The sequence below is a fragment of the Doryrhamphus excisus genome, chromosome 14 (assembly GCF_030265055.1).
Source record: "Doryrhamphus excisus isolate RoL2022-K1 chromosome 14, RoL_Dexc_1.0, whole genome shotgun sequence".
NCBI classification, from domain to species: domain Eukaryota; kingdom Metazoa; phylum Chordata; class Actinopteri; order Syngnathiformes; family Syngnathidae; genus Doryrhamphus; species Doryrhamphus excisus.
In genome coordinates this window covers 1,023,837-1,038,526 of record NC_080479.1, presented here as the reverse complement: position 1 = coordinate 1,038,526, position 14,690 = coordinate 1,023,837, and the positions used below count along the sequence as shown (strand labels likewise).

At 37.4% G+C, this 14,690-nt stretch overlaps 1 protein-coding gene across 1 annotated transcript in view; it reads right to left on the bottom strand.

Moving 5' to 3' along the window:
* LOC131102098 (potassium voltage-gated channel subfamily KQT member 4-like) overlaps window positions 1-14,161 on the bottom strand; it is a 47,470-nt gene extending 33,309 nt beyond the window's left edge. Inside the window, exon 1 of the mRNA XM_058047588.1 lies at window positions 13,860-14,161. Coding sequence (XP_057903571.1) covers window positions 13,860-14,161 — 302 coding nt within the window. The remainder of the gene's footprint in view (window positions 1-13,859) is intronic.
* Window positions 14,162-14,690: the final 529 nt, after the last annotated feature.

Genomic DNA, 14,690 nt, shown 5'->3' with positions numbered 1-14,690 from the left:
AAATATATTATAATAAATAATATACATAAATCATAATAAATAACATAAATAAATAATATAATTAATATAAATAATTGTTCATATATTATATAATTTTTTAAATAACTATAAATTATAGCTATCGTGCAAGTATTGACTTTTAGTGTAGTACATTTAGTGTAGTAGTATTGACTTTTAGTAACAGATGTTTGATGAAATTATATAATAATAAAAATATATAATAATAAAGAATATAAATAAATCATAATAAATAATATAAATAAATCGTAATAAATAATATAATTAATATAAATAATATATAAATAATTGTTCATATATTATATAATTTTTTAATAACTATAAATTATAGCTATAGTGCAAGTATTGACTTTTAGTAACAGATGTTTGATGAAATTATATAATAATATAAATATATAATAATAAATAACATAAATACATCATAATAAATAATATAAATAAATAATTAATATGAATAATATATAAATAATTGTTCATATATTATATAATTTTTTTAATAACTATAAATTATAGCTATAGTGCAAATATTGACTTTTAGTGTAGTACATTTAGTGTAGTAGTATTGACTTTTAGTAACAGTTGTTTGATGAAATGATATAATAATATAAATATATAATAATAAAGAATATAAATATATCATAATAAATAATATAAATAAATCATAATAAATAATATAAATAAATCGTAATAAATAATGTAAATAATATAATTAATATAAATAATATATAAATAATTGTTCATATATTAGATAATTTTTTTAATAACTATAAATTATAGCTATAGTGCAAGTATTGACTTTTAGTGTAGTACATTTAGTGTAGTAGTATTGACTTTTAGTAGCAGTTGTTTGATGAAATGTACAAAATGAAAGATGATTACGTAATTACATACGTAATTATTATTATGTAATTATTTGCTTGTGGCATTTTGCATTTTTTTTTTTTTAGGGCATTTTCTTCCTGGACCTAGACCTGATCCACATCTTAAGACCAGAACAAAAGGTTGTAATATTATAAGAAACAAACAAAACTAAAGTTTTATTAGCTTTGTGAGAATGTTGTAATATTATGGGAATAAAGATATGACCAGAATAACATTTATGGAGATTATTTAAGAAAGAAGAAAGTTCAAATATTTGGAAGATTAAAAAAAAAAAAACAGCAAAAATTGGACAAAAATAGCAAAAAAAGTCCTTTTATGTCCTGAAATGTATCCAGTGTTCTTAAGTTCTTAGCATATCTACAAAATATCAGAGGTTCTTCACCATGTGGCCTGCGGTGGAAAACCGTACAAACTGCTAGCATGTTTTACAAAACATCAACACGAGCATTAGGGGGCGCCACTCCGGTCCGCCGTCCAAGCATCCACTGTGCCAAAGATGAAGGCGGATGTGGGGGGGTCGGTACGGAGTGGAAAACAGGAAGGAGCTAATGAGTTAGCCTCGCCGGTATGCCACCTTGGTAGCGTAGCATAGCGTAGCATAGCATAGCATAGCATAGCATAGCATAGCATAGCATAGCATAGCATAGCATAGCATAGCATAGCAACACCCTGCTGCTTCCTGCTGCTCTCCGGCAGCGCCAGAACCCGAGAGGTCCACTCAGCACTCGGCCGCTCTCTTCAACTCATTAAAAGCAATTAGACGACCGGGCCAAGCGTGCGGCGCTAGCGAGAGTGGACAGACGCTTAATTATTCATCCCGCCTCCCTAATCCCGCCCAACCGCCACCTTAAAGCTACCCTAAGTAATTCCCGTGCCCTGAAATGACCACCCAATCACCTTCGTGCTAGCCTAGCCGCCACTATGGGCAACATGTTGGCGTCTTATATGCTAGCGTGGCCTCACAGCTGGGGGTCGCATGGAGTACAACCTCGCTTTGGCACTAAGAAAGGATCATAAGATTATTATGTCATCACCATGAGCAATATTAACAAAAATATAACAATATAATATAATAATAACATATTGTAAAACAATATAAATAATAATAATGATGGTGATAATAGTAAAAAAATACAATTTTTATGTATTCTCATCATTAAATGTGAAAAAATAATAACTGTCATAATAATTCATAATAAATAATAATTATTAGACATTTTTAGAATATTTTCAATAATAAATTCAATAAAAATGAACACTAATTAAGCAGGCAATAATAAATACATGTATTATAATACAATATATTTAAATATCAGAATAACATTATATTAGAAACAATATGAATAGTAATTATGCTATAATATGCTATAATATGCTATAATAATAATAATAATAACTAACTTAATTATTATTATTATTATAGTTAAATGTTGGTCATATTTAATTGAATGAAAATGATCAGTAATAATAATAACATTGACAATAATTACAAATACATTATTTATTATTGTTTATTTTAAATATATATATATATTTAATTGAATAAAAATGATCAGTAATAATAATAACATTGACAATAATTTCAAAAACATTATTTTGTTTATTTATAATATATATATATATATATATATATATATATTCAATTGAATAAAATGATCAGTAGTAATAATAACATTGACAATAATTACAAATACATTATTATTGTGTAATAATAATAGCAATACATAGTAGCAATTAAACATCAATAATAATAAAAATACATTATTTGATTAGCAAATTCAGATTTAATTGCACCAAATATTTATATATTTTTATGGGTTTTTGAAAAATATTTTTTGCATATGTGATCCACTGATGAAGCAAGGATGATGATGATGATGATGATGATGATGATGAATTGTGCGAATAAAGCATTTTAGTAAGCGAGAGAGAGAGAGATGGTAATTATAGCCTCTCGTTAACATTTGATTATTGTTTACACCCACAATGTCCACTTTCTATAAAGCTACACATGCATGAACGCACACGCGTTTGCACACGCCAATGGACACACACACACACACACACACACACACACACACAGGGAGAGAGAGAGAGAGCGAGCGAGCAGGAGGCCAGGCCTCCCTTATAAATACCGTCCCACGTTGTGATTGTGTTTGAGCCGCGTCACCATGGTGACGCTTCCTGGCTTGTTTATAGCGACTGCCGCCATAAATTAAAATGATCTTAACAACACTTTAAGCGTTGATGGGGGGGGGGGGGGTGCACGTGGGGGGCGCGCCTGGCTGGACGCAGACCCGCGTGTCCAAAGACAAACAGGGTCCGGCGCTAAAAGACGGACAACACCGCTAAACGGAGACGATGGAGCGGGACAACGCCAAACGCAACACGCCCTCGTCACGGCAACAAACAAACATGGCGACAGGAGTGTGAATTCATCTTCACGACATGGCGTCGTGTCTGACGGAACGCCATCCTGCAGCTTCCTGTGTGTACCCTCCAACGACTACCATCGACCCGACCCAGCTAGATGACACCCACCAGGCTTTGCTACACGTCTTAAAATAAAGTGGCAGCCAACTGTCTGTCAGGAAGCTCCGTCACAGTCCACAACATGAACCGGGCCCGACCCCTGGGGGGTTCCCAGAATGAAGAGACTAGAGCAGTACCTCTCAAATATTGGGGCGGGCCGCCCCTGGGGGGGGGGGGGTGCAACGGGGAACTGTCGAGGGGACCTACCAACCATTTTGTTGTATTTTTTGTGTTCAGTCTGTACAGTACAGATACATGAATCAGTTTTGTGAAAGTCTGTCCCTTGGGGGGGCGGGGGGGGGCATGGGGGGCCGGGGGGGGGGGGGGGGGGGGATGGGGGGGGACCCGTGTGTGGGTATGAGATACCTACAGTACATGCTGTGGGAATCGTAGAAAGAACGGAAAGAGCGCCAGGCTCCGTGTGACGACGGCGTGGGGATGCTCCACTCTCACGCTCTGATGGGCATGCCTTAACGACACTACAGAATGGAACGGGATTCGTGTAATGAATGAGTGACTTTTGGCAGCCCTAAAAGAACTAGAATCTAACACACGATCATAATAAAGTGGTGGGCGGGTCCAGAATAGACTCCCTAGGCTAGCTTGGTTAGCTTAGCTAGCTAGGCTAGCTCGTATTCCTGGCCCACCGAGGTGACAATCAGGTGACACAAAGGAGCACTACTGTCAGCACCCCGCCCTGGTCGAGACGAGACGTGAAACAGGACATCAGGACTGAGGTTCAAGGTCGCCGCAGGGAAACCCGACTCCCCGCCGGACGTCCTGACACCGCCGGGCGTTTTTTTGCACCCAAAGTAGAAATGAATACCGAGCGCCTTCCCGCCCGCGTATGAAACCCCCGCTGTTGTCTTTGGAGGACGAATAAAACGGAGCAGATCACAACAATGTGGTCACCTGGCAACCACACACAACTTTGGCGTCTCCCGAAACGCCAAATCCAAGGTCTGGTGGATAAATCACCGCCTGAGTTCCTGCTGAAGCAGGTCAGGGTGGCCTTCATGCCGGTGGAAGTCTTCGCCGTCAATCACGTCACCGTTGGGATGTCTTAAAATACAAATAAAAATCAAACTCATTTGTTTGGCATCTACGCGGAGATGCATTTTAACACGTGTAGCGAAGCCTGCTGTTTGACGAGACTGGCTAGGGGCGGATCAGAAGTGGAAAGACGTCGTTGAAAAGGCACAAAAGTGAGTGTTTGAGAACTTCTTCTCGCCAAAGTGGAGCAAAAAAGGGAGAAAAAGTTTGATGCCCCTAAAAGTCAAAATTAATTCAAGACTGTCATTGGAATAGACACAATTTTACCCTTGACAAATGTATGTGGTTATATATTTTCACACGTTTATTTTCATACGTATATGAATAAAAATGACTTAGTACACATGCCGAATATTGAGGCTTGAGGTGTTGAGTTTGTACACCAAAATTAATTAGAAAATACCTCTTGGTGTACAATAAACAAACAAATTAACAATATGTTTAATTTTGCTGTTGTAGTTCGCAATGGTGTTTGCATTGTAATTTAAAAGTCCAAATTAATTCAAGACTGTCATTGGAATAGACACAATTTTACCATTGACAAATGTATGTGGTTATACATTTTCACATGTTTATTTTCATACGTATATGAAGAGAAATGACTTAGTACACATGCCGAATATTGAGGCTTGAGGGGTCGAGTGTGTACACCAAAATTAATTACAAAATACCTCTTGGTGTACAATAAACAAACAAATTAACAATATGTTTAATTTTGCTGTTGTAGTTCGCAATGGTGTTTGCACTGTAATTTAAAAGTCCAAATTAATTCAAGACTGTTCAAGATTCAAGATTTTTTTTAGGTTTGGTGCTGATAAACAGCTTCTGGGGTCACATATTATTGTTAAAACATAATTTAAAAGTCAAAATTAATTCAAGACTGTGATTGAAATAGACACAATTTTACCATTGACAAATGTATGTGGTTATATATTTTCACACGTTTATTTTCATACGTATATGAAGAGAAATGACTCAGTACACATGCCGAATATTGAGGCTTGAGGGGTCGAGTTTGTACACCAAAATTAATTAGAAAATACCTCTTGGTGTACAATAAACAAACAAATTAACAATATGTTTAAATTTGCTGTTGTAGTTCGCAATGGTGTTTGCATAGTAGTGTATGCAGACCAAAGGCACCGTAAATTACAGATTTTTTTTAGGTTTGGTGCTGATAAACAGCTTCTGGGGTCACATATTATTGTTAAAACATAATTTAAAAGTCAAAATTAATTCAAGACTGTGATTGGAATAGACACAATTTTACCCTTGATGAATGTATGTGGTTATACATTTTCACACGTTTATTTTCATATGTATATGAAAAAAAATGAGTTAGTACACATGCCGAATATTGAGGCTTGAGGTGTTGAGTTTGTACACCAAAATTAATTAGAAAATACCTCTTGGTGTACAATAAACAAACAAATTAACAATATGTTTAATTTTGCTGTTGTAGTTCGCAATGGTGTTTGCACAGTGGATGATCCTTCTCATGTTTTGTGCTCATAAACAGGTTAAAAGGGACATCGAGTATTTTACTGTATTGTATACTGTACTGATATTATTGAAAAGCATAAAACGGGACCTTTAGGTGGGGCATCTGAAACAATTTTTCATGAGATTAATTAGCTGAGAAAAGAAGCAGTTTTTGTGGAGCAAACGTGGCAGAAATTCCATGCGGTGGAATGGATGATTGATTGATTGATTGATTGTGTTCTTTCTGGCAAGCAGACAAACATGAAGATTGATCCTCCCAACAGCTGACGCTCTTACTTTGCCTGCTGGTAAAAGACCAGTCGCACACGTGAAGAAGACAAGAGAGGCAGCAAGGACGGACGGATGGAGGGAAGGAAGGAAGGAGGGTTGGGGAGTCAATTAGAGCTTTAATGAGAGATCCAGGAAGGGTAAAAGCATAAAGGATTCCTAATGGAGCAGAATTTACACAAGCTGCTGACGTGAATAGATTCAAAAATTAAAACATTTAAAAAAGGAAAAACAGAGAATAAGAAGACGTAGCAGGAGGGACTGTTTTTTTGTTGTTGTTTTTTTTCAAAGAAACAGCTAGCCACAAATCTCGCCACATTATCTGGAAACACGAAGGATCGTCAAACCTCCAGCGGTTCTTTTCGTAATAAAAATGTGCTTGTGGTGCATTTAGCAAAAACAGAAGACGTTATGCTAAGCTAAATCCGAGGTGGAGAGCAGCAGCCAGGCCGTGGGTATCTCCCTCCACATTTATAAATACTGCGACTTTAGGCTTAAGCTTTCCTAAACACACACACACACACACACACACACACACACACACAGTTGCTGGAGTGGGGGCCATAAAAGGTGACAGGGGATGTTTTCCTGCGCGGAGCCAAGACAGAAAGTTCCACTTGGACGTGAGAATTCACTCATTGAAGTCATTTTGGCCCATTAAACTCAAGACGTTACTTCAACTTTCTCCACACTTTGATAGTCAGCCATTTTTTTTTTTCCAAATAAAACACAAAAGCCAATCCAACCTACACTTTGTCAGGATGTCAATATTCTACGACATTTGACATAAATGTTCCCTAATATGTTCCCTTTCCACTTCCTGATTGGTTCAGTGTTGAAATACAACACAAAATGGGGGAAATTATTATTAAATTATTTTTATTTGACTTTTTATTATTGTGTTTGTTTGTGGCTTGCTGAAAAAAAGCAAGCGGCCAACTAAACTCTTATTTGTGCATAGAAAACATATTGTTAGCAAATACCGCTTTGTGGAGTGTTTAATTTTAATTTTATAATTTCTTTATTGTCATGATTGTAGTTTACCATAAAAACAAACATATTATACATTATTATTATATTATAAACATTATTAATTTAATTTAATTTAATTTAATTTAATTTAATTTAATTTAATTTAATTTAATTTAATTTAATTTAATTTAATTTAATTTAATTTAATTTAATTTAATTTAATTTAATTTAATTTAATTTAAAGTGCAAGCATTCAATGTAATACATTTATTACACTATTACATTGTTATTTATTAATATGTTAATTATTATTTATTAATATGTTAATTTAATTTAATTTAATTTAATTTAATTTAATTTAATTTAATTTAATTTAATTTAATTTAATTTTATTTTATTTTATTTTATTTTATTTTATTTTATTTTATTTTATTTTATTTTATTTTATTTTATTTTATTTTATTTTATTTTATTTTATTTTATTTTATTTTATTTTATTTTATTTTATTTTATTTTATTTTATTTTATTTTATTTTATTTTATTTTATTTTATTTTATTTTATTTTATTTTATTTTATTTTATTTTATTTTATTTTATTTTATTTTATTTGTGTGTTATAAAAGTGCAAGCATCCAAATGGAATAAATCCAGATTTCATTTAATTTCATGTTTATCATCATGCTTTTATTGTGTGATTAATAATATTTGAATAAATGAATGAATGTAATGCTTATGATGATGGTTTGGTAAAAAGAGCAAGCACATTAATAACCCAAAGAGAGGAAGTAAAGACAGTATTTTGCTGTGCATAGTAGAGATATTGATCAATGAGTTATTATTATCATTATGATTGTGCAGTAGTATGCATGTATGTATGTATTATATATATATATATATATATATATATGCATGTATGTATGTAATTCATGTTGGTATTGGTGTCCAATCAGACCCAGAATCAAACCTTGGTCCATATTAAGAGCGAAGTAAAAAGTCCACATGAATAATCCTTCTATGCTATGAAGGTTATGAATAATTCATGGGGGGAGTATTTTCACCCTCCTGGAAGCCATCAATCGCTCCCACCAATGGCGTCTTTTCCTGTCCGTATATTGGCGGCGTGACACGGCTTCTCGCTAGCGGCCGACGGAGGCGCTCCGATTTTAGCCCGGAGTCGCCAAGACCCCGCCGGGAGGAACCGCGGGACATGTGACACGCTATATGCGGCCCTGCCCATCTGGAAAAACGGCCGACAGGGGGCGGGGGGGGCTTTGGGGGGTCAAAGGTGAGGGGAAACACCGAAACCAATCCCCCGGCTGAGCGAGGGTCAATGATGGCGCTCGGAAATAGATGATTTACAGCGAGGTCGTGTCATACGGAGGATCTTTGATGTGGTCCAGGAAGCCAATGATGAACACGGAACGCCACAATCGCATGAAGACTCGTTTCGGTCCCGAGCTGTCAAAAAGTCAATAGAGCAACAATTTAAAGAGACCGAGGTAGCCGTCCTGTGTGGGACTACTTGGGAAGCACGCCACGCTTTTATGGGGGGGGGGGGGGGGGGGGGGCTAAAAAGCTAAAGCTAAATCATCAGGACTTAAAACTCTTAAACAAGCAGACAGAAGCACGCAGCTTTACGGCCCCTCCAGCGCCGAGACCCCAGCCAAGTAGCTCTCGTGGCTCCGGGGGGGGCCAGATGTATATATATATTACCAGAGCAGAACCAGACCAGGGATCCAAACCATCAAGCATACACTAGCACTCAAACGCCAGCGAGTGTTTCGGGATGTTTCGCGACTGACGAGAAAGCACGTATCGTCCTCATCGAAACTCATGGGGGGGGCTGCTGTGGCGCATCTAAGGGTACTCACTGGGGGCCCCGTCTTGCTTGGGACATTAAAAAAAAAGAAGCAACTGAAAAGTGAAAATATGTATTTCTACACATACACTAGCAGTCATAAGTTTGGGCACGCTTTACCATGTTATTGTATGACGAAGTGTCTCATTAGTTTTGACCATTTAAAAGTTTAGAGACGCTTTACTATGTTATTGTATGACGAAGTGTCTCATTACTACTGACCATTCAAAAGTTTAGAGACGCTTTACTATGTTATTGTATGACAAAGTGTCTCATTACTTCTGACCATTCAAAAGTTTGGAGACACTTTACAATGTTTTTGTATGACAAAGTGTCTCTAAACTTTTGACCATTCAAAGGTTTAGAGACGCTTTACTATGTTATTAGATGACAAAGTGTCTCATTACTTTTGATCATTCAAAAGTTTGGAGACACTTTACAATGTTTTTCTATGACAGTCTCAAAGGTTTAGAGACGCTTTACTATATTATTGAAGGACAAAGTGCCTCATTACTTTTGACCATTCAAAAGTTTGGAGACACTTTAATATGTTATTAGATGACAAAGTGTCTCATTACTTTTGATCATTCAAAAGTTTGGAGACACTTTACTATGTTATTAGATGACAAAGTGTCTCATTACTTCTGACCATTCAAAAGTTTAGAGACATTTTACCGTGTTATTGTATGACAAAGTGTCTCATTACCTTTGAGTGCTAGTGTGTTTGTTTTGCTTTTTTTAATGTTTTTTTTTTGCTCACTTTTTGTCCCATTAAAATGACATGCATGTGTCATGGCCCTTTATGCAAATGAGATGATGGTGCTAATTGTTAATCAATAGTGTTAATTGTTAATACATTTAGGTTGTTTATATTGTGTATATATTATTGTTTATTATTGTTTATATTGGTATTTTTTTTACTATTTAACTGGTTCTGTCGTCTCTGTCCTCTAATGTAATGTAATCTAATCTAACGTACAACCCCCCACACCACAAATAGATAGCAGTCCTGTGATAAGGATGCTAGAAATACTTAGCATGAAATACTCCTAGTTGTACCCGAGTGCTCCCGTTTCTGGAGTGTACGCCCCAGTCTACCTCGTTACACCAGCAGTACTAATTAGCGAGATCAAGGTAGGTTAACGCCCCCCCCCCCCCCCCCGGTATCAATTACTGTAGATCAATGTACTTTAAGTCAGCTTCCCTCCGACCGACACAGGATGACGTGACCTGCCCTCTAAGGCAACAAAGATGGTGGAGGGTACCGGGCAAAAAAAACACGGTGTGGGATTTCCCTGTGAAAAAAAAATCCAACATGGCATCAGCGTCCAGGCAGCTGCACGGGCACGCCTCCTCCTAACGCGCAGGGAGCGTCCACACACAGGCGTCCACAGAGCATGCAGGGACACAGCTGGAGGACAACTGTTGTCCTCCGCTGGCAAAGACGCGCTTGAACACTGACACGCTTTACAAAAATAAGCCGCGACTCAACTTTGACTTTTGCCGGCCACTTTGGGGGCGGGGGGTGTGGGCGGGGGGGCGCGGGCGGCTGACACGGCGTTCTTTGAATTGACAAGGACAATAATAAAAACACGCATCTCAAACAACTTCATGTCGCTCACTCACAGACTAAGTCATGACTTAGCGGTCATGTCCGAGCGGGGGCACCTATTCACGGGGGGCGGGGGGTCAAAGGCGCTTAATACCGTGGCCGTTTCCCAGTGGATGCCATGTCAATCAAGGACAGAATGTCTGCGGCGGCCAGGACAGGTGTGCTACTACTTTTTGTAGACCGGACACTTAACAGTCCAAATATATTGGACCGGATTGAAGTCACGACTTGACTTGACTTACGACTCATTCGGGGCCACTTAAAGGGGACCGGTCCACTTTTCCCACCTATAAATCACTCTGTCATTTAGAATATAGCAGTCTCTTCAATGCAATAGCAATTTATTGACGGTCCCTAGCATGACATAGCCACCGAATTAGCAGCCATGTTTCCATCACATGAACCCAGCCAGCTGTGACTACAGATATAGTTTACCACCACTAGTGTGTGTGTGACTGAGGAGTGACTCATTGTGAAGCACTTTGGGTGCACGGCGGTGGAGTGGTGAGGGTGCAGGCCTCACAGCGAGGAGACCCGCGTTCAATTCCACCCTCTGCCATCTCTGTGTGAGTGTGAATGGTTGTTTGTCTATATGTGCCCTGTGATTGGCTGGCCACCAGTCCAGGGTGGACCCCGCCTCTCGCCCGAAGACAGCTGGGATAGGCTCCAGCAATAATAATAATTCTTAAAAAATAAAAAAAATCCTTTCTGAATGTTCCTAAATAGGCTTTTTTACTCACAAATTTAAAACCAGTATCATAAATAAACTAATATTATTTTGAGATGACACTGTAATAAAAAAAAAACATATTTGTGTCAGAGTGAGAGGTCACACTAACTCACATTTTGGATTTGCTGAACGTTTGTGGGCGAGTTTAAAAGCTAATATGCTAATAATAATGAAAAATAGTCATACAAAAATACACTTGCTGACTATATATATATATATATATATATATTATATTAATAGTATATTATTATTGTTATGAAATAATGTCCCATATTTCCATAGATGATATTTACAGTACATAAAATGTGATGTAGTTGTCACTGTAGTTCTGCATTGTCCACTACTTATTATAGATTAAAAAAAAACTTATTTCCAATGGAATTAATTCCAAGTTAATTATAGAAAACGCTATTAATCACAATGAAATATTTTCATTGTGACGCATAATACGCTCCCAGTTTCTTCCACACAGGACTTCCAGTCTGTGAAGCACAAAATATGTATTTGAATCAGGTCATGTGACCTAGTACTCTTAGCGGTCCTAATATTGAATAGTTCTAAAATATTGTACTTTTTTTTTACAGTTATGTCATCATACTTCAGGACAACATGTTTGGTAGCCTTAATACTAACAAGTTCCAAAATATTAGATGTCAGTGATGTCAAAGTACCGTATTTAAGTCACGACTTAGAATGATGTAGTATTGTATAGTAAGTGTTGCATTCAAACATGATGTGCTTTGTCAATAAAGTTCCATTTAAATGTTGGCAGTCAACAAAAGTAGTTTTAATGATGCTACCAGTTGGATACTCCTATGCTAGCTAATGATGTGTACTCTTTATATATATATATATATATATATATATATATATATATATATATATATATATATATTTTTTTTTTTTTTTTTTTTTTTTAAACAACTAACCATTATTGAACAATTAATTTCCCGTGTATTCATATTACTATAAAACAGCCATCCAATTCCATTTATATTTGTGTCAAATAGTAGAACGTGTACTTTAGTGCTAGCCGTGTAGTACTATTGAGTACTATTGGACTAAAGAGGTGCGCTAACAAAAGCAGGCTCTGCATTTTAAACTGTGGGTTGAAGTTGAAGTACTCTCAGCAACTTTGCTAATAAATAAATAAGTTCATAAATAAATAAGTCGTATAAAATGGTTATTTGTCATATTCAAAAATATGGAGCAGACGCAGTGTTTATGTAGTACGTATGATCAAACATCAAAACCTTCATCTGCTGGAATGATGATGATGATGATGATGATGATGATGATGATTCTTCAACAAAATGATTCCAAACTTGAACTTCCTCAATTCTTAAGCAGCAAAACTCTGTAAGGTTATGCCGATATGGATATATGGGTATATATATGGGTATATAAGTATATAGGTATATGGGTATATGGGTATATGAGTATATGGATACATGGGTATATGAGTATATGGCTATATGAGTATACGGGTATATGGATATATGAGTATATGGGTATATGAGTATATGTATGGGTATATAAGTATATAGGTATATGGGTATATGGGTATATGAGTAAATGGATACATGGGTATATGAGTATATAGGTATACAGCTATATGAATATACGGGTATATGGATATATGAGTATATGGGTATATGAGTATATATATGGGTATATAAGTATCCGGTTATATGGGTATATAAGTATATGGGTATATGAGTATATGTACGGGTATATAAGTATATGGGTATATGAGTATATATATGGCTATATAAGTATATGGGTATAAGAGTATATATATATGGGTATATAAGTATATGGGTATATGAGTATATGGATATATGGCTATGAGTATACGGGTATATGGATATATGAGTGTGTATACATATGGGTATATAAGTATCCAGTTATATGGGTATATAAGTATATAGGTATATGAGTATATATATGGGTATATGAGTATATACGTTTATGTATGGGTATATATGTAGGTATATGGGTATATATATGGTATATAAGTATCTGGGTATATAAGTATATATATGGTATATGAGTATATATGTATATGGGTATATGAGTATCTAGTTATATGGGTATATAAGTATATAGGTATACGTATGGGTATATATGTAGGTATATGGGTATATATATGGTATATAAGTATTTGGGTATATATATGGTATATAAGTATTTGGGTATATAAGTATATATATGGTATATAAGTATATGGGTATATGAGTATATATGTATATGGGTATATAAGTATCTAGTTAAATGGGTATATAAGTATCTGGGCAAGTAAAAGTCACTCCGTGAGACAAGAGGTGGCTGGAGTTCACATGGAGAGGATGAAAGGCTGAGAAGCTGGGATGTCATGCAAGTGGACAAGAAGAAGAAGAGAAGAAGAAGAGAAGAAGAAGAGAAGACTCACATGAAGACGTGGTAGATGAAGGCCCATCCCCTCGGTCTCTCCAGGACGTTGTACAAGCAGTTCTGCAACTTTCGGAAGCGTTTGCCGGTGGCCGACGTGTTGGTCCGGGGTCCCGGAGGTCCCGGCAGCGGCGTGCCCAGCAGCCCGGTGCGGTGAGACGGCAGCCCTCGCTCCGGCGTGGACGGCTCGCTCCGCTCCGTGTGGACGGCGGTGAGCGCCACGAACTCCACCCGCCGGTCGTCGCCGGGGGCCGGGGGCGCCAGCATCCTGACGCCGCCGTTGTTGGACGGGCTGCCCAGCATGCTGGAAGAAGCGTCCCGGCGGGGTAGGGGTAGGTGGGGGGGGTCGTCTCCGGGGCTGCGCTTCACGTGATCGGCCGCGGCGGGGGCGCAAAGTTTGGCGCAAGTTGTCGACGCACGCTCGCCATCCAAAAAGTACCGCAAAAAAACCAACAAGAGAAAAAGAAAAGAACAACAACACAGGTGGAAGTTGAGGCGTAAATGTCACGGAACCGCACGGACTGGCGTGACGTCACCTCCGGACATCATCGCCGCCGCCGCGCTCCTGTCCGGTCCTACCCGCCTCTCGATCACTTTTAGTGGGCGGCCAGGGGAGGGAGGGTGGGTAGGAGATGGGTGGGGGGGACGGCCAGGTGGAGGGACGTTGGTGCGGGCGCGACCCCGGCAGGCTGTGCACGTCACATGCACGCTTACGCACACACGCCCACCGCTGCGGTTTTATGAAGTTGCTGGATAGATAAGAGATATAGATATAGATAGACTGATCTATACATAGATACTATATGTATACGTACATGGATATATGTATACA